The following is a 24,818-nucleotide window of genomic DNA, read 5'->3' as shown; positions in this document are numbered from 1 at the left end:
ACACTGGGTCCTGTAGTGAACAAGCCTGGGTTCAACACAGAATGCTACCAACCCCAATGGACATGAATTTGAGATAAATGATGTGTTTTTCAGATGTCCCTACTCTTCTCTTTCATTCTCTCTTGCTGTACTCTCTCTCTCTCTCTCTCCCCCCTATCTCTCTCTCTCCCACCTCTCTCTCTCCCCTAACCCCCCTCTCCCCTCTCTCTCTCCCCTAACCCCCCTCTCCCCTCTCTCTCTCCCCTCTCTCTCTCCCCTCCCCCTCTCTCTCCCCCTCTCTCTCTCTCTCCCCCCCTCTCTCTCTCTCCCCCCCCTCTCTTCCCCCTACCCCTCTCTCTCCCCCCTCTCTCTCCTCTCTCTCTCCCCCCCTTTCTCTCTCTCCCCCCTCTCCTCTCTCTCCCCTCTCTCTCTCCTCTCTTCCCTTTCTCTCCTTCCCCCTCTCTCTTCCCCTCTCTTCCCCCTATCTTCCCCCTCTCTCTCTCCCCTCTCTCTCTCTCCCCTCTCCCCTCTCTCTCCCCTCTCTGTAGAATCATGAGTTTGCAGATGAGCAGTGTTATGAGCAGAGCTACCTGGAGGGGGCACTCCAGAGCTACCCGTCTCAAAGCCCCTCCCTCTCCAGCCAAGAAGGCATGACGGGCACCTGCTGTACCCGCCGCTCCAAGAGGAACCACGCCCCTTTACCCAACTCCAGTATGCCCACGTGCGCTCTCACACACCCCCTCACACACACACACCCTCATCATAACCTGCAGGAGCTCAGCACCATTCACATCCAGCCGCTCAACACCAGGTGAGCTTTAAGCACTTGCCATAAGTCAGGTTTAACACTAAACATGGTAATATTATCAGGGCTATTACTACTGACCCATAGTCAGTCCAATGGTTAAAACAAGCCCATACTGTGAGCTTATGCTATGAAAAAAATAATTAATTGGTTGACACCCAAGTCCATTACTAAAGACAATGATATCTAGAATGCCAAATGGCTGTTAATTTCTCTCTGATGTTTTGCTATTCTCCAGTGATGCTGGTATGTCAGGTGCTAACAAATGACTAATCCCTGTCATAGTGTATTACATTTTGTCTTTCATGGGCTCAGCAGCAATATACCTTCCTCTGTCATTTCACTTGATTTTATTAATTCTGTCATATTATGTTCCTCTTTTGCAAATGACTATGAATTAACGGACGTATTTCCTAAAACTTGTCAATATTAAACATCATATTAAGGTGTGGGACGTTAATTAGAACTGTTAAGGCTCCATGGGTTGATGAGGAATTGAAAAACTGTATGGTTGAAAGAGATTGGGCAAAAGGAGTGGCTAATAAGTCTGGCTGCACATCTGGCTGGCTGATTTACTGCAAATTGAGAAATTATGTGACTAAACTTAACAAAAAGAAGAATAAATGGTATTATGAAGCCAAGATCAATGATATAAAGAATGATGGAAATTCAACTCCATCTTTCATTGAATCTGATGGCTTATTCATCACAAAACCATTTGATGTTGCCAATTATTTTAATGATTACTTCATTGGCACAGTGAGCAAACTTAGGCAGGAAATGCCAACAACGAACAGTGAGCCATCGTATTCATGAATAAAATAAAATAAACAAAATGAATGAAAAGCATTGTAAGTTTGAATTCTGTAAAGTTAGTGTGTGACAGGTGGAAAAATTATTGTTATCGATCAATAATGACAAACCTCCTGGCATTGACAATTTAGATGGAAGGCTACTGAGGATGGTAGCTGACTATGGCCACTCCTATCTGTCATATCGTTAATCTGAGTCTAGAGGAAGGTTTTTCCACAGGCCTGGAGGGAAGCCAAACTCATTCCGCTACCCAAGAGTGGTAAAGCGGCCTTTACTGGTTCTAACAGCAGACCAATCAGCTTGCTGCCAGCTCTTAGCAAACTGTTGGAAAAAATTGTATTGACCAAATACAATGCTATTTCTCTGTAAACAAATTGACAACAGACTTTCAGCATGCTTATAGAGAAGGGCACTCAACATGTATTGTACTGACACAAATAACTGATGATTGGTTGAAAGAAATTGATAATAAGAAGACTGTGGGAGCTGTACTGTTAGATTTCAGTGCAGCCTTTGATATTATTGACCATAACCTGTTATTTTTAATGCCTTTTCAACTTCTGCCATATCGTGGATTCAGAGCCATCTATCTAATAGAACTCAGAGCGTTTTATTTAATGGAAGCGTCTCTAATGTCAAACATGTAGGGTGTGGTGTACCGCAGGGCAGTTCTCTAGGCCCTCTACATTTTTATATTTTTACCAATGACATGCCACTGGCATTAAACAAAGCCTGTGTGTCCATGTATGCTGATGATTCAACCATATGTCTCAGCTACCACAGCTAATGAAGTCACTGAAACCCTTAACAAAGAGTTGCAGTCAGTTTTGGAATGAGTGGCCAGTAATAAACTGGCCTTGAACATCTCTAAAACTAAGAGCATTGTATTTGGTACAAATCATTGCTCTAGACCTCAGCTGAATCTGGTAATGCATGGTGTGGTTGTTGAACAAGTTGAGGAGACTAAATTACTTGGTGTAACCTTAGATTGTAAACTGTCATGTCAAAACATATAGATTAAATGGTTGTAAAGATGGGGAGAGGTCTGTCCGTAATGACGAGATGTTTTTTTGACACAGCACTCCACATAGCAAGTCCTGCAGGCTCTAGTTGTGTATTATCTTGATTCTTGTCCAGCCATGTGGTCAAGTGCTGCTAAGAAAGACCTAGTTAAGCTGCAGCTGGCCCAGATCAAAGCAGCACATCTTGCTCTTCATTGTAATCAGAAGGCTACTATACATACTAAGCATGCCAGTCTCTATTTGGCTAAGAATTGACGAGAGACTGACTGCATTACTTCTTCTTTTTATAAGAAACATATTGTGTTGAAAATTACAAATTGTTTATATAGTCAACTAATGCACAGCTCTGACACACACACTTACACTGCCAGACATGCCACCAGGGGTCTTTTCATAGTCTCCAAATCCAGAACAAATTCAAGAAAGTGTACAGTATTATATAGAGCCATTATTGCATTGAACTCCCTTCCATATCATATTGCTCAAATGAACAGCAAACCTGGTTTTAAAATGTTGTGTGTACGTATTGATATGTAGGCTATGTGTGCCGTTTTAAAATGTATATAGTTCTGTCCTTGAGCTGTTCTTGTCTATTAATGTTCTGTATTATGTAATGTTTCATGTTTTGTGTGGACCCCAGGAAGAGTAGCTGCGGCTTTCGCAACAGCTAATGGGGATCCAAATAAAATAAAATAAATAAATAAATATTGTAAAAAGAAATAACTAGCAGGTCTACTATGCTCAAGGAGCTAGAATTTGTCAGTCCACAATTCAGCTGTGGGAACATGGCATCTCTCAATACCAGACAACAGAAAGAGCTGGCCGGTACTATACGAGAGATTGTTCTTGAAGAGATTACCTCTGCCCTCGATTTACAATTAAAACCGGTAAATGAATCATTGGCAGTGATCACTGCTAAAGTGGATAGCTATCCGAAGTGAAAAGTCTGGAGAGGATAGCCAATGCGACAGACTTGGAAACAGCGCAAACTAGGTTGGAAGGGATAATCAAACTCCTAAAAGAGAAGATGTAATTAAATGTGCGGGTTACAGGACTTGAAACTGTTGTGGAAGCGGGCAACCCAACTTCCTTCATGAGCAATCTTTTCTATGAACTGTCTGGGCAGGAGAAGCTGGGTCCCATGCCACTGATTAACATTGCGCGTCGCACAGGTCCTCTCCAGAATGGATCTTGTGTATGATTGTACGGATCCACAGCTTTGCAGTCAAGCCGTGAATTGTTCGATTTGCAAACTAATCCAGGGGTCTGACCTACACTAGCAGTCAAAAATTTGGACACACCTACTCATTCAAGGCTTTTTCTATATTTTTACATTGTAGAATAATAGTGAAGACATCAAAACTATGAAATAACACATATGAAATCATAAAGTAACCAACAAAGTGTTAAATCAAAATATATTTTATATTTGAGATTCTTCAAATAGCCACCCTTTGCCTTGATGACAGCTTTGCACACACTTGGCATTCTCTCAACCAGGTTCATGAGATAGTCACCTGGAATGCATTTCAATTAACAGATGTGCATTCTTAAAAGTTAATTTGTGGAATTTCTTTCCTTCTTAATGATTTTGAGCCAATCAGTTGTGTTGTGACAAGGTAGGTGGGTATACAGAAGATAGCCCTATTTGGTAAAAGACCAAGTCCATATTATGTCAAGAACAGCTCAAATAAGCAATAGAAACAACAGTCCATCATTACTTTGGACACGAAGGTCAGTCAATACGGAACATTTCAAGAACTTTGAAAGTTTCTTCAAGTGCAGTGGCAAAAAACATCAAGCGCTATGATGAAACTGGCTCTCATGAGGACCGGTACAGGAATGGAAGACCCAGAGTTACCTCTGCTGCAAAGAATAAGTTCATTAGAGTTACCAGCCTCAGAAATTGCAGCCCAAATAAATGCTTCACAGAGTTCAAGTAACAGACACATCTCAACGTCAACTGTTCAGAGGAGACTGTGTGAATCAGGCCTTCATGGTTTAATTGCTGCAAATAAACCACTACTAAAGGACACCAATAAGAAGAAGAGACTTGCTTTGGCCAAGAAACATGAGCAATGGACATTAGTCCTTTGGTCTGGAATCCAAATTGGAGATTTTTGGTTCCAACCGCCGTGTCTTTGTGAGACGCGGTGTGGGTGAACGGATGATCTCTGCATGTGTATTTCCCACCGTAAAGCATGGAGGAGGTGGTGTTATGGTGTGGGGGTGCTTTGCTGGTGACACTGTCTGTGATTTATTTAGAATTCAAGGCACACTTAACCAGCATGGCTACCACAGCATTCTGCAGTGATACACCATCCAATCTGGTTTGGGCTTAGTGGGACTATCATTTGTTTTTCAACAGGACAATTACCCAACACACCTCCAGGCTGTGTAAGGGCTATTTTACCAAGAAGGAGAGTGATGGAGTGCTGCATCAGATGACCTGGCCTCCACAATCCCCCAACCTCCACCCAATTGAGATGGTTTGGGATGAGTCGGACCGCAGAGTGAAGGAAAAGCAGCCAACAAGTGCTCAGCATATGTGGGAACTCCTTCAAGACTGTTGGAAAAGCATTCCAGGCGAAGCTGGTTGAGAGAACGCCAATAGTGTGCAAAGCAGTCATCAAGGCAAAAGGTGGCTATTTGAAGAATCTGATTTGTTTAACACTTTTTTGCTTACTACATGATTCCATGTGTTATTTCATAGTTTTGATGTCTTCACTATTATTCTACAATGTAGAAAATAGTAAAAATAAAGAAAAACCCTTGAATGAGAATGTGTCCAAACTTTTGACTGGTACTGTATGTAGGGAAGTGGATCAGCATCTACCCAGACCTGTGTGCCGAACTGCTAAAACAGAGGGAGACCCACAAAGAGGTGAGATCCCAGCTACGCGAGCTAAACCTTCATCCACCCGACAAAACATATCTTTCCCTTCCAGAATACAACACACACATGTTCTACTGCCAAGGAAGCTAAAGACTTCTTCGATAAGCACATCTAGTCCAACACACAAAGTGACGAGCTGACAGATCTAGGCTAACCCCAATTCGGCTGGCTCAATATTCAGGTTTGCTATCCACACACAATCACGCTATGGCTGTGATGCTGCCATAGGACAACGATGAGGAAGCCCTCTCAATTGGGTAAAAGGAACACTATTTTTATTAATGCTGAACATTGGACTTCGTTGTTATTATATTGTCTATGTTCCAGGACATTTAGACATTGATGACTCCACACCAATTAATGAACAATGGATAATATATTGAAGTGCCATACAATGAAGTGCTATACAGACTGGGGCTGCTTCCTTGTGGGGCTACAGCACATTGCATCCCTATGGATTAAACTCCTTACGATAGATAGCCAGTCCCATATGGGCTTCCACACAATTCCTTTTTGCTTGTTTTTTTTTCTTTCTTCCTATGTTTAAGCTAATTTAGACCATATTGCTAATAAAAATGAGGATATTCTAGTTTTTCTTAGACGAAAGAAAAGCTCCCACCCAAAAAAAAAAAATGACCAATGGGTGTAGGTCCTGCTTTTTGTTTTATATCCATGGGCTTATTAACACTGAAGATAATAATTACATCATTAATAATCCTTATTTTTTATGGCAATGCTAGCTATTCACTCTTGGAATGTGAAAGGCCTAAACTCACCAATTAAACGTTCCCGCTGTCTTGATATCCTAGCAAGAAACCACATTGATATAGTAATGTTCCAAGAAATCCATCTGCTCCAAAAGGACATGCAAAAGGACAAACTGGCTGCTTTTTCATCAGCCCCAAACAAAGCTAAAGTTGTAATCATAATTAACTCAAAATCACCATCTTGGGTAAAGGCGAAGACCAAGAAGGTAGAATCACTTTCCTTAAATGTATCCATAATGAAAAGAAAAGTGCCTTTATTAATGTGTATGCTCCAAATTAATATGATTCATATTCAGGTTTTTTATTATTTGAACAGCATATTGTTAGAATTAACTGAATTCCAACTAGTTATTGGGACAGACATAAATGCCATTCTGGACATATCTAATAAGACCAACTACAATCCATAGGCAACCAAGGCTCTCCAACATATACTCTCTGATTACAACCTCATTGACGCCTGGCGAGCTCATAACCCTAAAGCAAAAGAGGACACTTTCTATTCAAACAGGCACAAAACATTCTCCCGAATTGATTTCGTACTATTATCTTCTTTAATCAAGAAAATAGAAATTCGACCTATGAGCATATCTGATCATCATGCCTATTACTGCCAGATAAACATTTCAGAGTCTCCTAAATGAGCCACAAAAAAGCGCTTTAATGTTTCCTTACTATAAAATTCTACTTTCTGTGAACAATTTGAAACTGAATTGAATAATTAATTATGATTCACAAAAATTCAGTCGATGATCCTTGGATTTTATGGGACCCCATTAAAAGGTTTAATTGAAAACAATGCAACTGCATTTGCATCTTGGCTGAATAAATCACAATTAAAGAAGATATCAGATTTGGAAAAGTTGCTAACGACATTAGAGCGTTCTCAACAAACACTTTTTTCAAACCAGGTAGCAACTCTTTTCAAAGTCAAGACAGAACTACATCTATTGATGAGACAGAGATGAGAATTTGCCATCCATTGAGTTAGACTCAACCATTACTTCCATGGTAACCAACCCAGTCGTCTACTGGCTAACGCGCTTCGCAGTCATGATCAATTAGCGGATATTGCAACTATTCAATCTGAATCAAGTTAAATACTATCTGAACCTAAATTAATTAACCAAAGATGATCCCATTTCTATAAAGAATTTACACCTCTGATTGTAAATCCACACCAAGCCAGATTGAGTCATTTTTTAAAAGAAATAAGAACTTCTCTCAACTGAGGAAGCTGGCTTGCTGGGAGCCCACATGTCTCTCCATTAACCTTAAAAGGGCATTGGATAACATGAATAAAGGAAAATCACCTGGTTGTGATGGTATTCCTCCTGAGGTCTATTTTAAAAAAGGTAAGGAGGACACCCAGTGCTCTCACTATCGCCCTCTATCTTTGATCAAATAAATTATGTCGTCCCATCTGGAAATTGGTACATCTGGACCAAAGCAAAGTTTGTTAAAAAACTATTATCCTCAGATACTCTCTGTCGTCTATTACATATCTTACATGCTTCATCAGAAACTAAAGCTCCTTGGGCAGTTCTATCTCTTGACATAGAAAAAGCTTTTGATAGACTAGAATGGTCATATCTTTGGTCAGTTTTGGAACATATGGGACTTTGCTCTAATTGTATTAATGTGATTATAATACTATATGCCAATCCCTCAGCCATAGTAATAACAGGCAATGCCTGCTATGTTCCGCTCAGAATAACTAGAAGTAGCAGGCAAGGTGATCCCATCTCACCTCTGCTATTTTTATTGTCTATGGAGCCCCTGGCCCAGGCAATTCGACAATCAAAAGAAATTAGACCAATATCTCTCAATTCTACAGATCATGTAATCTCATTATACGGCGATGATATCTTACTTTATCTAGACAATGTATTTCAATCCCTCCCAAAAGATCAGAAGATCATAGACAATTTCAGCTCTATCTCAAGTTATAAAATAAATCGAACCAAATCTGACCTACTGCCTCAAGACCCCGATGCAGGACTACATCTCTACTTATGGAATCCCAATCATATCCCATTTTAAATATTTGGGAATAGATATATTTCCTTCCTTAGATAAAACCATTGTCAAAAACTTTAAAGGGAAATGTCAAAAATGTTCAACTTCATATTTGTAATCTCCAGCACCATCCCAACATCAACATATGTGAAAATGGTGCGTTTCCATGTTTTGCAGTAAAAAAGATAGAGGAAGATACATTAAATGTTTCCATTGACATTATCAATCAATTACTAGATTTGTAGGCAATACCTACTCATAATTGGTTAAAATCACATAATGCACATTGGATGATGTCATTGGAAACACTTATCTTCCTCTATCTTTTTTACTACAAAACATGGAAATCTCAAACCAATTCAATTAGACCTCAGTAGATGGACTAATATCCCAGTTGCTTTAACCGGACGAATATCTGTTGTCAAAATGAATATATTGCCACGGCTGAATTTCTGTAGTTCTATGCTTCCCTTGTCTCCCCTTCTGGCTGTTGGGATTAAATCCATAGTGCGGTTTAAAAATGTATATGGCAAGGTAAGCGAGCCCGGATAAAATTAACAAACTTTCAAAGGGGGGAAGACGTAGGAGGACTATCTGTACCAAACTTTAAATTGTATTTCCAGGCACTAGCATTTCGTCCCATCCTAAATTGGTTTAGACATGATTCTTCCATCCCCTGGCTGAGTATAGAGATAAATATGGTGTCTCCTATTGCCCTGGAAGAGGTGGTCTTCCCTAATATATCAATCAAACAATCCAAACTACGCTTTGGTCCTATTATTGCTCACGCAATTTCTATTTGCCGCAAAATTTCTATACAATGTAACTGGGAATCAAAATGGCATGCCCATACTCCAATATTTCACAATAGCGCCTTGCGATGTGGAGGGCGGCCTTTTGCAACCCCCCAATGGTCCAAATGTGGAATTCGTACCCTTGCCGATATCATGTACAGTAATGGTTTGAGAACATTCCAAGACTTGAAAGACACATACACATTACCGGGCAAATCAATTTTTTTCTATATTTACAACTTAGGACAGCTTTATAAATAAATTATCTGGGCTCCCGAAAGGACTGATCTTAATAATATATAAACAACTTTGGAAAGCTCATATTCTGAGCTAGCCATTAAAAAAGTATGGTCCACAGATCTAATTGAATCTGAACAAACCTTTAACTGGAACAGAATGAGGAAAAATATGACCTTGGCATCCCGTAATCCGAACCATCAATTTATAACTGTTACGTTCCTTCACAGACTGTATTTAACACCACGTTTTAAGATGAGATTGGCCCCAACTCCCAACTGTTCACTGTGTCCCCTAAATCAGGTAGGCACATTCCTCCATATGATGTTCGAGTTCGCACTCCACACTGCCCTTTCCCACCTGGACAAAAGGAACACCTATGTGAGAATCCTGTTAATTGACTACAGCTCAGCGTTCAACACCAGTGCCCACAAAGCTCATCACTAAGCTAAGGACCCTGGGACTAAACACCTCCCTCTGCAACTGGATCCTGGAATTCCTGACGGGCCGCCCCCAGGTGGTAAGGGTAGGCAACAACACGTCTGCCACGCTGATCCTCAACACTGGGGCCCCTCAGGGGTGCGTGCTTAGTCCCCTCCTGTACTCCCTGTTCACCCACGACTGCGTGGCCAAACACGACTCCAACACCTTAATTAAGTTTGCTGACGACGCAACAGTGGTAGGCCTGATCACTGACAACGATGAGACAGCCTATAGGGAGGAGGTCAGAGACCTGGCAGTGTGGTGCCAGGACAACAACCTCTCCCTCAATGTGAGCAAGACAAAGGAGCTGATCGTGGACTACAGGAAAAGGCGGGCCAAACAGGCCCCCATTAACATTGACGGGGCTGTAGTGGAGCGGGTCGAGAGTTTCAAGTTCCTTGGTGTCCACATCACCAACAAACTATCATGGTCCAAACACACCAAGACAGTCGTGAAGAATGCATGACAACACCTTTTCCCCCTCAGGAAACTGAACAGATTTGGCATGGGTCCCCAGATCCTCAAAAAGTTATACAGATGTACCATCGAGAGCATCCTGACCGGTTGCATCACCGCCTAGTATGGCAACTGCTCTGCATCTGACCATAAGGCGCTACAAAGGGTAGTGCATACGGCCCAGTACATCACTGGTGCCAAGCTTCCTGCCATCCAGGACCTATATACTAGGCGGTCAGAGGAAAGCCAAAACAATTGTCAAAGACTCCAGTCACCCAAGTCATAGACTGTTCTCTCTGCTACCGCACAGCAAGCAGTACCGGAGCGCCAAGTCTAGGACCAAAAGGCTCCTTAACAGCTTCTACACCCAAGCCATAAGACTGCTGAACAATTAATAAAATGGCCACCCAGACTATTTACCTTGACACACCCCCTCCCCCCCCCATTTGTTTTTACACTGCTGCTACCCGCTGTCTATTATCTATGCATAGTCACTTTACCACTACCTGTACAAATTACCTCAACTAACCTGTACCCCCGCACATTGACTCAGTACCGGTACCCCCTGTATATAGCCTCGTTATTGTAATTTTATTGTGTTACTTTAGTTTAGTTGGTAAATATTTTCTTAAGTCTTTCTTTAACTGCATTGTTGGTTAAGGGCTTGTAAGTAAGCATTTCACGGTAAGGTCTACACCTGTTGTATTTGGCGCATGTGACAATTAAAGTTTGATTTGATTTGAGTGTCCTGCAGTTAAATGCTTCTGGAGCAAAGTTACACAATTAATTTCAAAGTGCATTATTAGGTACACCCATCTAGTACCATGTAGGACCCCCCTTTGGCTCCAGAACAGCCTGAATTCTTAGTGGCATGGAAACTTTGCTCAATTAGTATCAAGGGACCTAATGTGTGCTAGGAAAACATTCCCCACACCATTGCCCCACCACCACCAGCCTGTACCGTTGACACCAGGCAGGATGAAGCCATGGACTCATGCTGCTTAGGCCAAATCCTGACTCTGTCTTCAGCATGACGCAACAGGAACTTGGATTTGTCAGATCAGGCGACATTTTTCCACTCCTCAATTGTCCAGTGTTGGTGATTGCGTGCCCACTGGATGGAGACATGTTGGCTGGGTGGGGTTGGGGGAATGGGATGGGATGGGAGGTTGGGGGTGGAGGCACACAAAAAAGATATATATATTCCTGTTTATACTGAATTTATTATTTATTATTAAACTGTGTGTATTTCTTAGTTTTTATTTTATTTTGAGTGGCAGCGACATTTTTCCACTCCTCAATTGTCCAGTGTTGGTGATCGCGTGCCCACTGGATGGAGACATGTTGGCTGGGTGGGTTTGGGGGAATGGGATGGGAGGTTGGGGGTGGAGGCCCCCACATAATTTTTTTCTATTCCTGTTTATACTGAATTTAGTATTTATTATTAAACTATGTGTATTTCTTAGTTTTTATTTTGAGTGGCAGCCTATGGGTACAGGTTTTATAAATGGATAATGTGAAATGGATAACATACCTGTAACCTCCAAACAAAAAAATAACAAAACAAATACAAATTTGGTCTCCAAAAAATATGTTCCTCATACCCTCCTCTTTCTTTCTCTCCAGTCGCTCCAGTCTGAACATGCGTGTGGATGAACCCGCGCGCCTCAACTGCCAGAGCGGCAGGATTACCACTGCAATCATCAGCATTCCGACGCCCCCAGCGACCACTCCTGTGGGCGACGCCTACCCTCCACCCCCTGGCCCCGCCCACCCTCCACCCCCTTTTTTTTTTGGTAGGTCGGTTTCCCTCCCTTTGCTTTCCTCTGGGCTCTAATTGTAGATATTCAACAGACCTTTTATGTAAACTTGCTTCATTCTCCGACACCAAGACCAAAAAGGTTGTATTTAAACTCAAACTACGTCTAACTAAAAGCACAAGGTGTTTGCTGAGAATTTCTGACAGAGATCTGTCCAGAGCCTGGGTTATATTGTGAATATTGTTAATAGAATATTTTGTAATATTTGCCCATTGTTTGGCAGAGCCAGTGAAACTGTCCTCTCTCTCTCTCTCTCTCTTTCTCTCTCGTTGTCGTCCTGTTGTATCCTTCCCTCCGTTCTGTGTGAACAACAATATGCTTTTGGTAGTTGTTTTTAGTCGTCAATGTTTTCTCCCCAAACTCAGCTGGCATTTTTCAAAGTTGTTGGGTGTCTGTAATCTTCTATGTGGATAGAAACTTGGTGTTTGTACTTTTTCTGTCGCTTTCCATGTTTTTCCCCTGAGACATTCTCGGTCTTAAGATGTTTTAAATTTTTCTGGAGAACTTGAACCTGGGACATCTGTTGTCATGGTGACCACAGAGGCAGGGAGGACTGGACCTAAACCAACCTTTCCATCTAACACTAGCCCTTTATCTTCTGGGTTACAGGGTCTGACATGTCTCTTTACCAGAGACAAGAGTTGGGCTCAGTTCCACTTCAATTCAGTCTATTCAGACTGAATTCAGACCCCAACCCTTCCAGAGATACAGACACATAAAGGGGCAATGCAGAGTAGATCTATGGCATCTATCTACGACATGACACAGGACCTGTGAACCAACCAAACCAAAAGGGTTCAACTATGTTTGATCAGGAAGTTAATGGTATTGTTTATTTAGTGTATGTGCTGTATTTGTAAGCACAGGTATTGCTACTTTAGAACTCAATTATGTATTCCGTGACCATAGCTCCTAGGATCTAGTATAGACCCAGTCGGTATTAGATAGAACGTCGTAAACCTGCCCGCCTGTGGGGAAAACAACTTGTGGTTACCTACAGTGCATTCGGAAAGTATTCAGACCCCTTCACTTTTTCCACATTTTGTTACGTTACAGCCTTATTCTAAAATTGATTAAATAAATAAAATGTCCTCAATCTACACACAATACCCCATAACGACAAAGTGAAACCAGGTTTTTCAAAATGTTTACAAACGTATTCAAAATAAAAAACAGAAATACCTTATTTACATAAGTATTCAGACCCTTTACTTTGACACTCGAAATTGAGCTCAGGTGTATCCTGTTTCCATTGATCATCCTTGAGATGTTTTTACAACTTGATTGGAGTCCACCTGTGGTAAATTCAATTGATTGAACATGATTTGGAAAGGCACATACCTGTCTATATATGGTCCCACAGTTGACAGTGCATGTCAGAGCAAAAACCAAGCCATGGAATTGTCCGTAGAGCTCCGAGACAGCATTGTGTCGAGGCACAGATCTGGGGAAGGGTACCAAAACATTTCTGCAGCATTGAAGGTCCCCAAGAACACAGTGGCCTCCATCATTCTTAAATAGAATAAGTTTGGAACCACCAAGACTCTTCCTAGAGTGAGCGACCGGGGCAAAATTGAGCAATCGGGGGAGAAGGGCCTTGGTCAGGGAGGTGACTGAGAACCCGATGGTCACTCTGACAGAGCTCCAGAGTTCCTCTGTGGAGATGGGAGAACCTTACATAAGGACAACCATCTCTGCAGCACTCCACCAAATCAGGCCTTTATGGTAGAGTGGCCAGACGGAAGCCACTACTCAGTAAAAAGGCACATGACAGCCCGCTTGGAGTTTGCCAAAAGGCACCTAAAGACTCTCAGATCATGAGAAACATGATTCTCTGGTCTGATGAAACCAAGATTGAACTTTTTGGCCTGAATGTCAAGCGTCATGTCTGGAGGAAACCTGGCACCATCCCTACGGTGAAGCATGGAGGAGGCAGCATCATGCTGTGGGGATGTTTTTCAGCGGCAGGGACTGGGAGACTAGTCAAGATCGAGGGAAAGATGAACGGAGCAAAGTACAGAGAGATCCTTGATGAAAACCTGCTCCAGAGCGCTCAGGACCTCAGACTGGGGCGAAGGTTCACCTTCCAACAGGACAGCGACCCTAAGCACACAGCCAAGACAACACAGGAGTGGCTTCGGGACAAGTCTCAATGTCCTTGAGTGGCACAGCCAGAACCCGGACTTGAACCCGATCGAACATCTCTGGAGAGACCTGAAAATAGCTGTGCAGCGACGCTCCCCATCCAACCTGAAAGAGCTTGAGAGGATCTGCAGAGAAGAATGGGAGAAACTCCCCAAATACAGGTGTGCCAAGCTTGTAGCGTCATACGCAAGAAGACTTGAGGCTGTAATCTCTGCCAAAGGTGCTTCAACAAAGTACTGAGTAAATGGTCTGAATACTTATGTAAATGTGGTATTCAAGTTTTTTATTTTTTATAAATTTGCTAAAAACTCTAAAAACCTGTTTTTGCTTTGTCATTATGGGGTATTGTGTGTAGATTAATGAGGGGGAAAAACTATTTAATCAATTTTAGAATAAGGCTGTAATGTAACAAAACGTGGACAAAGTCAAGGGGTCTGAATACTTTCCAAATGCACTGTAGGTTATTCCATTGGCTCACAGCAAACACTTGACCTTTTTCAAACGCAATTTTCTTGTTGTCTGCTTGTTTTAGTCAATTACAAAACTACATTTAAGAGAAGTACAATATGTCTAAAGATTACTTTTCAACATTGCCTGCTCCCTAGCGTTCTCATTACGTATTATTGTAGGGCTTCCCTCATGCCCCATTTCATGACGATGCTAGCAGCCACGTGAGTGATTGCTAGCTAGCTACCGACCGGAACATTAACCTAGCCAAGACCAACAACACAACCAAATGGACTATACAGCTACAAGTAGTGAGTGGAGTTACAAACGGATGCTACTAAACAAGTTAAATGTCTTACCTGTGATTAAATGTTTTCCACACACAGATACGTGTAGCCTACTTGGATACCGTGTCCCCACATTTCCCACATCGAATAGCCTGAAGCCACAGGGCTCTTCTCGCAGGCTCTATCTCCTTATGGGGGAGCATTACGAACCATAGGTTGGGATTTTTTACCTAGCTACATGTACATTGAACAACACAGCAGCTTTTCAGCATGTTTTGTTATTTCGGTATAACAAAAATGTCACAACAAAGTTGCCAATTTTACAATGGGGGTCAATAGGAAAGAATGTTGGTTTTCCCCAATTTGTGGGCCTGGTCGAGGGGAATTCCGACTATGACTATTAGTGTATTGCGTAATACACTGTCAGACGTTCTGTCACAGAGCAAACATTGGAAAACAAGCACAGACAGGCAGGCACTTTTCCGAAGTGAATTACATCTTACTCACAGTTTCCTGTCTGGTTGTAACACTATTTGAATTAGATTGACAGAAAAGCGGTCTACAACAGCGGTCAGTAAAAGTAGGTTCCCCATTATTGAGTTGAAATAGAAAGGTGTTATCACAAGTCCTGCATACCATGACTTAAATCAAATAAAATGGCTGACGTTGCAGTGTAGCCTACCATGACACTGTAGGGGGGTAGTGATCAAACACACAATACTCCCCTAAAAAGAGTCAAATGATTGTTATCTTTTCCCAAAGGATTAATGCGGAGGTCTGTTACATGTGTCGGTCCTCTCTCGCCTCATTTTTCTTTTCCTGTTCCTTAGCCTACTTGTCTTTTCTTCGGCTCAGTCTCTCTTTGCATTCCCCTCCCTGACTCCTGTCGTTGTTGACACTAATGCTGTGCGTATCCTGTCAGTCGTTGGTTATTATTTATGACCTTGTCTTGTGTCCCGGCTGTGAAACGCCTGATAAAAACATCGATATCTGCCAAAACCACCTCTGACTCTGTCTTTTTGTCATCAACTAACAGACCTTGGGGGTGGCGGGGTGTAGTGTGTGTGTATGATAGTTGTAAGTAGCTTTTCTTCATTCACTAATTGCAATTTCACACATGCTGATGACAGTAAGAACAGATGCTTAACAGTCATAGCCCTCATAAAGGCATCAATACGGCACATACTGTACAATCCCATTAGCTATTGTATATTCAATTCATACAGTGCATTCGGAAAGTAATCAGACCCCTTGACTTTTTCCACATTTTGTTACGTTACAGCCTTATTCTAAAATTGATTAAATTATTTATTTTCCTTATCAATCTACACACAATACCCCATAATAACAAAGTGAAAACTGGTTTTTAGAAATGTTTGCAAATGTATTAAAAAAAATAATTTAAAAAAAATAAGTATTCAGACCCTTTGCTATGAGACTCGAAATTGAGCTCGGGTGCATCCTGTTTCCATTGATCATCCTTGAGATGTTTCTACAACTTGATTGGAGTCTATCTGTGGTCAATTCAATTGATTGGACATGATTTCGAAAGGCACATACCTGTCTATATAAGGTCCCACAATTGACAGTGCATGTCAGAGCAAAAACCAAGCCATGAGGTGGAAGGAATTGTCCGTAGAGCTCAGAGACAGGATTGTGTCAAGGCACAGATCTGGGGAAGGGTACCAAAACATGTATTCAGCATTGAAGGTCCCCAAGAACACAGTGGCCTCCATCATTCTTAAATGGAAAAAGTTTGGAACCACCAAGACTCTTCCTAGAGCTGGCCACCCGGCCAAACTGAGCAATCGGGGGAGAAGGGCCTTGGTCAGGGAGGTGACCAACAACCCGATGGTCACTCTGACAGAGCTCCAGAATTCCTCTGTGGAGATGGGAGAACCTTCCAGAAGGACAACCATCTCTGCAGCACTATGCCAATCAGGCCTTTATGGTAGAGTGGCCAGAAGGAAGCCACTACTCAGTAAAAGGCACATGACAGCACGCTTGGAGTTTGCCAAAAGGCATCTAAAGGACTCTCAGACCATGAGAAACAAGATTCTCTGGTCTGATGAAACCAAGATTGAACTCTTTGGCCTGAATGCCAAGCGTCACGTCTGGAGGAAACCTGGCACCATCCCTACGGTGAAGCATGGTGGAGGCAGCATCATGCTGTGGGGATGTTTTTCAGCGGCAGGGCCTGGGAGACTAGTCAGGATCGAGAGAAAGATGAACGGAGCAAAGTACAGAGAAATCCTTAATGAAAACCTGCTCCAGAGCGCTCAGGACCTCAGACTGGGGTGAAGGTTCACCTTCCAACAGGACAATGACCCTAAGCACACAGCCAAGACAACGCAGGAGTGGCTTCAGGACAAGCCTCTGAATGTCCTTGAGTGGCCCAGCCAGTGCCAGGACTTGAACCCGATCGAACATCTCTGGAGAGACCTTAAAATAGCTGTGCAGCAACGCTCCCCATCTAACCTGACAGAGCTTGAGAGGATCTGCAGAGAAGAATGGGAGAAACTCCCCAAATACAGGTGTGCCAAGCATGTAGCTTCATACACAAGAAGACTAGAGGCTGTAATCGCTGACAAAGGTGCTTCAACAAAGTACTGAGTAAAGGGTCTGAATACTTATGTAAATGTGATATTTCAGTTTTATTTTTTTAATATACATTTGCAAAAATGTCTAAAAGCCAGTTTTTGATTTGTCATTATGGGGTATTGTGTGTAGATTGATGAGGGAAAAAAACAATTTGATCCATTTTAGAATAAGGCTGTAACGTAATAAAATGTGGAAAACGTCAAGGGGTCTGAATACTTTCCGAATGCACTGTACATCTACACATGTGGAAAGGGCTACCAGCCTGGCTAGCATGTTTTAATATCTACTTGACTAAACTCAGGTAAAGACCCTAAAAGTGAGATGTTATTAGTTCATTTACCCATGATGATAGACTTCTCAATTGTATGAAATTATACTGTGCTGACAGGGCACTGTAATTGAATCCCCTGCAGACCTGCCTTTAGTTCTGTCCAGGTTTCCCAGTTCTCAGTCCTCCCAGTCCTGGGTCTGGATTGGTTCCTCAGCCCCTGCAGTGGAGTGAGGAGAGCAGCTTGCTGAACTCAGAGCGGAAATGTCTGGTGACCATGGTGTAGATGAGGGGGTCCACAGCAACAGGGACACAGGTCAGGACCATGGCTCAGGTCTCCAGCTCCCTCAGGACCCAGCTCTGCTGGAGAAAACAGGAAAGGGAGGGGGTGCAGGGGCAGAGGCAGAGGGAGAGACGAGGGAAGAGGAGGAAAACAGGGAGAGGGAGGAGGGAGGGGGGCAGAGGGAGAGAGGGGAGAGGAGAGGGGATGAAAGAGTAGGCTACAAAATTAAACATTGTAAAAGTTGTAAATAAATACACTGCTCAAAAAAATAAAGGGAACACTAAAATAACACATCCTAGATCTGAATGAATGAAATAATCTTATTAAATACTTTCTTCTTTACATAGTTGAATGTGCTGACAACAAAATCACACAAGAATTATCAATGGAAATCAAATGTATCAACCCATGGAGGTCTGGATTTGGAGTCACCCTCAAAATTAAAGTGGAAAACCACACTACAGGCTGATCCAACTTTGATGTAATGTCCTTAAAACAAGTCAAAATGAGGCTCAGTAGTGTGTGTGGCCTCCACGTGCCTGTATGACCTCCCTACAACGCCTGGGCATGCTCCTGATGAGGTGGCGGATAGTCTCCTGAGGGATCTCCTCCCAGACCTGGACTAAAGCATCCGCCAACTCCTGGACAGTCTGTGGTGCAACGTGGCTTTGGTGGATGGAGCGAGACATGATGTCCCAGATGTGCTCAATTGGATTCAGGTCTGGGGAACGGGCGGGCCAGTCCATAGCATCAATGCCTTCCTCTTGCAGGAACTGCTGACACACTCCAGCCACATGAGGTCTAGCATTGTCTTGCATTAGGAGGAACACAGGGCCAACCGCACCAGCATATGGTCTCACAAGGGGTCTGAGGATCTCATCTCGGTACCTAATGGCAGTCAGGCTACCTCTGGCGAGCACATGGAGGGCTGTGCGGCCCCCCAAAGAAATGCCACCCCACACCATGACTGACCCACCGCCAAACCGGTCATGCTGGAGGATATTGCAGGCAGCAGAACGTTCTCCACGGTGTCTCCAGACTCTGTCATGTCTGTCACAGGTGCTCAGTGTGAACCTGCTTTCATCTGTGAAGAGCACAGGGCGCCAGTGGCGAATTCGCCAATCTTGGTGTTCTCTGGCAAATGCCAAACGTCCTGCACGGTGTTGGGCTGTAAGCACAACCCCCACCTGTGGACGTTGGGCCCTCATACCACCCTCATGGAGTCTGTTTCTGACCGTTTGAGCAGACACATGCACATTTGTGGCCTGCTGGAGGTCATTTTGCAGGGCTCTGGCAGTGCTCCTCCTGCTCCTCCTTGCACAAAGGCGGAGGTAGCAGTCCTGCTGCTGGGTTGTTGCCCTCCTACGGCCTCCTCCATGTCTCCTGATGTACTGGCCTGTCTCCTGGTAGCGCCTCCATGCTCTGGACACTACGCTGACAGACACAGCAAACCTTCTTGCCACAGCTCGCATTGATGTGCCGTCCTGGATGAGCTGCACTACCTGAGCCACTTGTGTGGGTTGTAGACTCCGTCTCATGCTACCACTAGAGTGAAAGCACCGCCAGCATTCAAAAGTGACCAAAACATCAGCCAGGAAGCATAGGAACTGAGAAGTGGTCTGTGGTCACCACCTGCAAAACCAGTCCTTTATTGGGGGTGTCTTGCTAATTGCCTATAATTTCCACCTGTTGTCTATTCCATTTGCACAACAGCATGTGACATTTATTGTCAATCAGTGTTGCTTCCTAAGTGGACAGTTTGATTTCACAGAAATGTGATTGACTTGGAGTTACATTGTGTTGTTTAAGTGTTCCCTTAATTTTTTTGAGCAGTGTATAAAAGCTGTAAAGACAAATTTTCTGATTCATGATATAGCCTACTCACTGAGTCTCTGCCCCTCGTCACGATGACGTGTATTAGCAGAATCACAACCATGGGCATCCAGAAGAGAGTGAAGGTGATGACGATGTACCCGAAGCACTTAGCCAGTTTCCCCTCCGTCCTCTTCTGTCCCCTCTCCCTAGCGGTGGGGGTGAGGAGACACACGGCCCCCACTATCTCCTGAGCTTTCTCCAACACAGGGTTGCTGACTCAGACACTGTGATCACTGTGCACCGGGTGAGTTATAGAATCCGCGACGCTCCAGCCGCGGGTAAGGATCTGAACGTGTGCCCCGGTGCTATCCGTGGTGCTGAAATAAGAGTTCTGACAACTCCAATGTGCCTCGACACAGCTGAATCCTGCGGTCGAAAACTTTGTTACCGTGTTGCCTGACTACTTTAATTATCCGCACCTAGTGAATAACTATTAAAGTTAGGCTGCAGCCCCACACTGGAACCAAAACATACGTGCAAAACAGGTCCGTGTTCGCCTACGTGACGATGGCACATCATATCCAAGATGGCATAGCAGTGCGGTCGTGTTTTCTGTAGTGTCCTCATGTAAATAGCCTGTTTTTTTTTTTTGTTTTTTTTTTTCGTATATATTTCTGAATCTCACTTTCCATCCTTTAACTAAATATACTTTCCTGCAACCCGCCTCACCCAATGTGGAACGGATTCCATTATTTCTTCATACATTTTTATCCAGAACCTCTGGCTGAAACTAGCCAGCTAGCCAGCTAACTAGCTACTTGCTATTAGCCACCGTTAGCGGTTTTCACCATTGTCCGTGGCCGTGGCCTGCACTACCTACCAGCCAGCTCTAGCCTGGACAATTATCGGCCAGTCTGCACAGTCTGCACATCGCGCTATCGAGCCAGAGCATATCGGATTTTCTGCCGGAATCACTGAATCACTGGACCTTAACACCGGATCATCGCAACTAGCTAGCTGCAACTGAATGGCTGTTGTCGTTGTTGGCTAATCACCACTGTCCTGAAGCTAACCCCAGTTAGCCTTGAGCTAGCCTCGAGCCAGGCCCATCTCCCGGCTATCTACCTCTCTGTCAACCGGACGGGAACTCCTAGTGTTGACACGGAGCCCCGCCGATCCATCACGACTGGTCTGCCGACGTAATCGTCTGATGTGGTTTCAACAGGCTTCCTGTTGTTAGGAAAGCAAAGGCTAACTTTTTCAAACAGAAATTTGCATCCTGTAGCACTAACTCCAAAAAGTTATGGGACACTGTAAAGTCCATGGAGAATAAGAGCACCTCCTCCCAGCTGCCCACTGCACTGAGGCTAGGAAACACTGTCAGTACCGATAAATTTCGACAAGCTCTGGTTTCCGAGCTGGTCATGGGTGTACCTCAGCCACGCTCAAGGTCCTAAATGATATAATAACCGCGATCGATAAAAGACAGTACTGTGCAGCCGTCTTCATTGACCTGGCCAAGGCTTTTGACTCTGTCAATCACCGCATTCTTATTGGCAGACTAAATAGCCTTGGTTTCTCAAATGACTGCCTCGCCTGGTTCACCAACTACTTCTCAGATAAAGTTCAATGTGTCAAATCGGAGGGCCTGTTGTCTGGACCTCTGGCAGTCTATGGGGGTGCCACAGGGTTCAATTCTCGGGCAGACTCTATTCTCTGTGTATGTCAATGATGTCGCTCTTACTGCTGGTGACTCTCAGATCCACCTCTACGCAGACGACACCATTTTGTATACATCTGGCCCTTCATTGGACAATGTGTTAACAAACCTCCAAACGAGCTTCAATGCCATACAACACTCCTTCCGTGGCCTCCAACTGCTCTTAAGCGCTAGTAAAACTAAATGCATGCTCTTCAATCGAACGCTGCTTGCACCTCCCTGCCCGACTAGAATCACTACTCTCGGTGGCTCGGACTTAGAATATGTGGACAACTACAAATACCTAGGTGTCTGGTTAGACTGTAAACTCTCCTTCCAGACTCACATTAAGCATCTCCCCATATACTACCCACCATTGTGACCTGTACGCTCTCGTTGGCTGGCCCTCACTACATAATCGTCGCCAAACCCACTGGCTCCAGGTCATCTATACAGTGAGGGAAAAAAGTATTTGATCCCCTGCTGATTTTGTACGTTTGCCCACTGACAAAGAAATGATCAGTCTATAATTTTAATGGTAGGTTTATTTGAACAGTGAGAAACAGAATAACAACAAAAGAATCCAGAAAAACACATGTCAGAAATGTTATAAATTTATTTGCATTTTAATGAGGGAAATAAGTATTTGACCCCATCTCAATCAGAAAGATTTCTGGCTCCCAGGTGACTTTTATACAGGTAACGAGCTGAGATTAGGAGCACACTCTTAAAGGGAGTGCTCCTAATCTCAGTTTGTTACCTGTATAAAAGACACCTGTCCACAGAAGCAATCAGTCAATCAGATTCCAAACTCTCCACCATGGCTAAGACCAAAGAGCTCTCCAAGGATGTCAGGGACAAGATTGTAGACCTACACAAGGCTGGAATGGGCTACAAGACCATCGCCAAGCAGCTTGGTGAGAAGGTGACAACAGTTGGTGCAATTATTCGCAAATGGAAGAAACACAAAATAACTGTCAATCTCCCTCGGCCTGGGGCTCCATGCAAGATCTCACCTCGTGGAGTTGCAATGATCATGAGAATGGTGAGGAATCAGCCCAGAACTACACGGGAGGATCTTGTCAATGATCTCAAGGCAGCTGGGACCATAGTCACCAAGAAAACAATTGGTAACACACTACGCCGTGAAGGACTGAAATCCTGCAGCGCCCGCAAGGTCCCCCTGCTCAAGAAAGCACATATACAGGGCCATCTGAAGTTTGCCAATGAACATCTGAATTATTCAGAGGAGAACTGGGTGGAAGTGTTGTGGTCAGATGAGACCAAAATGGAGCTCTTTGGCATCAACTCAACTCGCCGTGTTTGGAGGAGGAGGAATGCTGCCTATGACCCGAAGAACACCATCACCACCGTCAAACATGGAGGTGGAAACATTATGCTTTGGGGGTGTTTTTCTGCTAAGGGGACAGGACAACTTCACTGCATCAAAGGGATGATGGACGGGGCCATGTACCGTCAAATCTTGGGTGAGAACCTCCTTCCCTCAGCCAGGGCATTGAAAATGGGTCGTGGATGGGTATTACAGCATGACAATGACCCAAAACACACGGCCAAGGCAACAAAGGAGTGGCTCAAGAAGAAGCACATTAAGGTCCTGGAGTGGCCTAGCCAGTCTCCAGACATTAATCCCATAGAAAATCTGTGGAGGGAGCTGAAGGTTCGAGTTGCCAAACGTCAGCCTCGAAACCTTAATGACTTGGAGAAGATCTGCAAAGAGGAGTGGGACAAAATCCCTCCTGAGATGTGTGCAAACCTGGTGGCTAACTACAAGAAATGTCTGACCTCTGTGATTGCCAACAAGGGTTTTGCCACCAAGTACTAAGTCATGTTTTGCAGAGGGGTCAAATACTTATTTCCCTCAATTCATAACATTCATGACATGCGTTTTTCTGGATTTTTTTGTTGTTATTCTGTCTCTCACTGTTCAAATAAACCTACCATTAAAATTATAGACTGATCATGTCTTTGTCAGTGGGCAAACGTACAAAATCAGCAGGGGATCAAATACTTTTTTCCCTCACTGTAAATCCCTTCTAGGCAAATCCCCACCTTATCTTAGCTCATTGGTCACCATAGCAACACCCACCAGTAGTATGCGTTCCTGCAGGTATCTCTCACTGGTCATACCCAAAGCCAACACCTCCTTTGGTCGCCATTCCTTCCAGTTCTCTGCCGCAAATGACTGGAACGAACTGCAAAAATCTCTGAAGCTGGAGACACTTATCTCCCTCACTATCTTTAAGCATCAGTTGTCAGAGCAGCTTACCGATCACTGCACCTGTACACAGCCCATCTGTAATTAGCCCACCCAACTACCTCATCCCCATATTGTTATTTACATTGTTATTTATTTTGCTCATTTGCACCCCAGTATTTCTATTTGCACAACATCTTCTGCACATCTATCACTCCAGTGTTAATACTAAATTATAATTGTAATTATTTTTGCACTATGGCCTATTTATTGCCTTACCTCCATAACTTACTACATTTGCACACACTGTATATAGATTTTCTATTGTGTTATTGACTGTACGTTTTGTTTATTCCATATGTAACTCTATGTTGTTGTTTTTTCCGCACTGCTTTGCTTTATCTTGGCCAGGTCGCAGTTGTAAATGAGAACTTGTCCTCAACTGGCTTACCTGGTTAAATAAAAGTGAAATAAATAAATAAAAATAAAACAGATCGTGTCTGGCCAGAGCCACCGAAAGGATGGCTAGAAGTAGCCCGAAAGCCCAGATGGAGAGGATCCAAACCCGAATCCTGGCCTTAGTCTTCTCGTTGTGAAATGGGAAAGCGATGGCCTGGAACCGTTCCATGCTGATGCTGAGCAGCTGAGGGCATGCCATAGGTGAACTGCTGCAGGGAGCACAGCAGGACGGACAGCAACACCTCCTCTAACCCCCCTCCAGTAGCACAGACAGCAGAAAGAGGGCATTTCAACAGGTCGTTGGCAGCCAGGTTTACCAGCAGCGCGTTGTTGGCAGTCTGCACAGTCAGTCCTGTACATCACCCAGCACACCAACAGGTTCCCCAGCAGTCCCAGGAGAAAAGTCAGGCTCAACACCAGACAGTTGAACATGAGGAACCTCATGAAGCTGGTTGAGAGAATGCCAAGAGTGTCCAAAGCTGTCATCAAGGCAAAGAGTGGCTATTTG

The 24,818-nt window shown here is 43.6% G+C and overlaps 1 protein-coding gene and 1 pseudogene across 2 annotated transcripts in view; one reads left to right on the top strand and one right to left on the bottom strand.

Moving 5' to 3' along the window:
• Positions 1–12,108, top strand: part of LOC311149498 (A-type voltage-gated potassium channel KCND3-like) — a gene marked incomplete at both ends in the record, with an annotated part of 66,323 nt that extends 54,215 nt beyond the window's left edge. Inside the window, 2 exons of the mRNA XM_084186686.1 lie at positions 528–790; positions 11,898–12,108. Of these exons, the coding sequence (XP_084042812.1) occupies positions 528–790; positions 11,898–12,108 (474 nt within the window). The remainder of the gene's footprint in view (positions 1–527; positions 791–11,897) is intronic.
• A 5,944-nt stretch (positions 12,109–18,052) lies between these two features.
• LOC311149497 (orexin/Hypocretin receptor type 1-like) lies at positions 18,053–24,754 on the bottom strand (annotated as a pseudogene). Its single transcript has 3 exons — positions 24,366–24,754; positions 20,008–20,494; positions 18,053–18,202 (listed from the first exon to the last, which is right to left on the bottom strand). The product of its transcript is annotated as an orexin/Hypocretin receptor type 1-like (transcript).
• Between the last annotated feature and the right edge of the window lie 64 nt (positions 24,755–24,818).

The sequence above is a fragment of the Coregonus lavaretus genome, assembly GCF_964263955.1.
Source record: "Coregonus lavaretus genome assembly, chromosome: 22".
In the NCBI taxonomy this organism is placed as follows: Eukaryota; Metazoa; Chordata; class Actinopteri; order Salmoniformes; family Salmonidae; genus Coregonus; species Coregonus lavaretus.
Note: the sequence above shows the minus strand (reverse complement) of the source record. Positions and strands in the feature narration are given on the sequence as shown.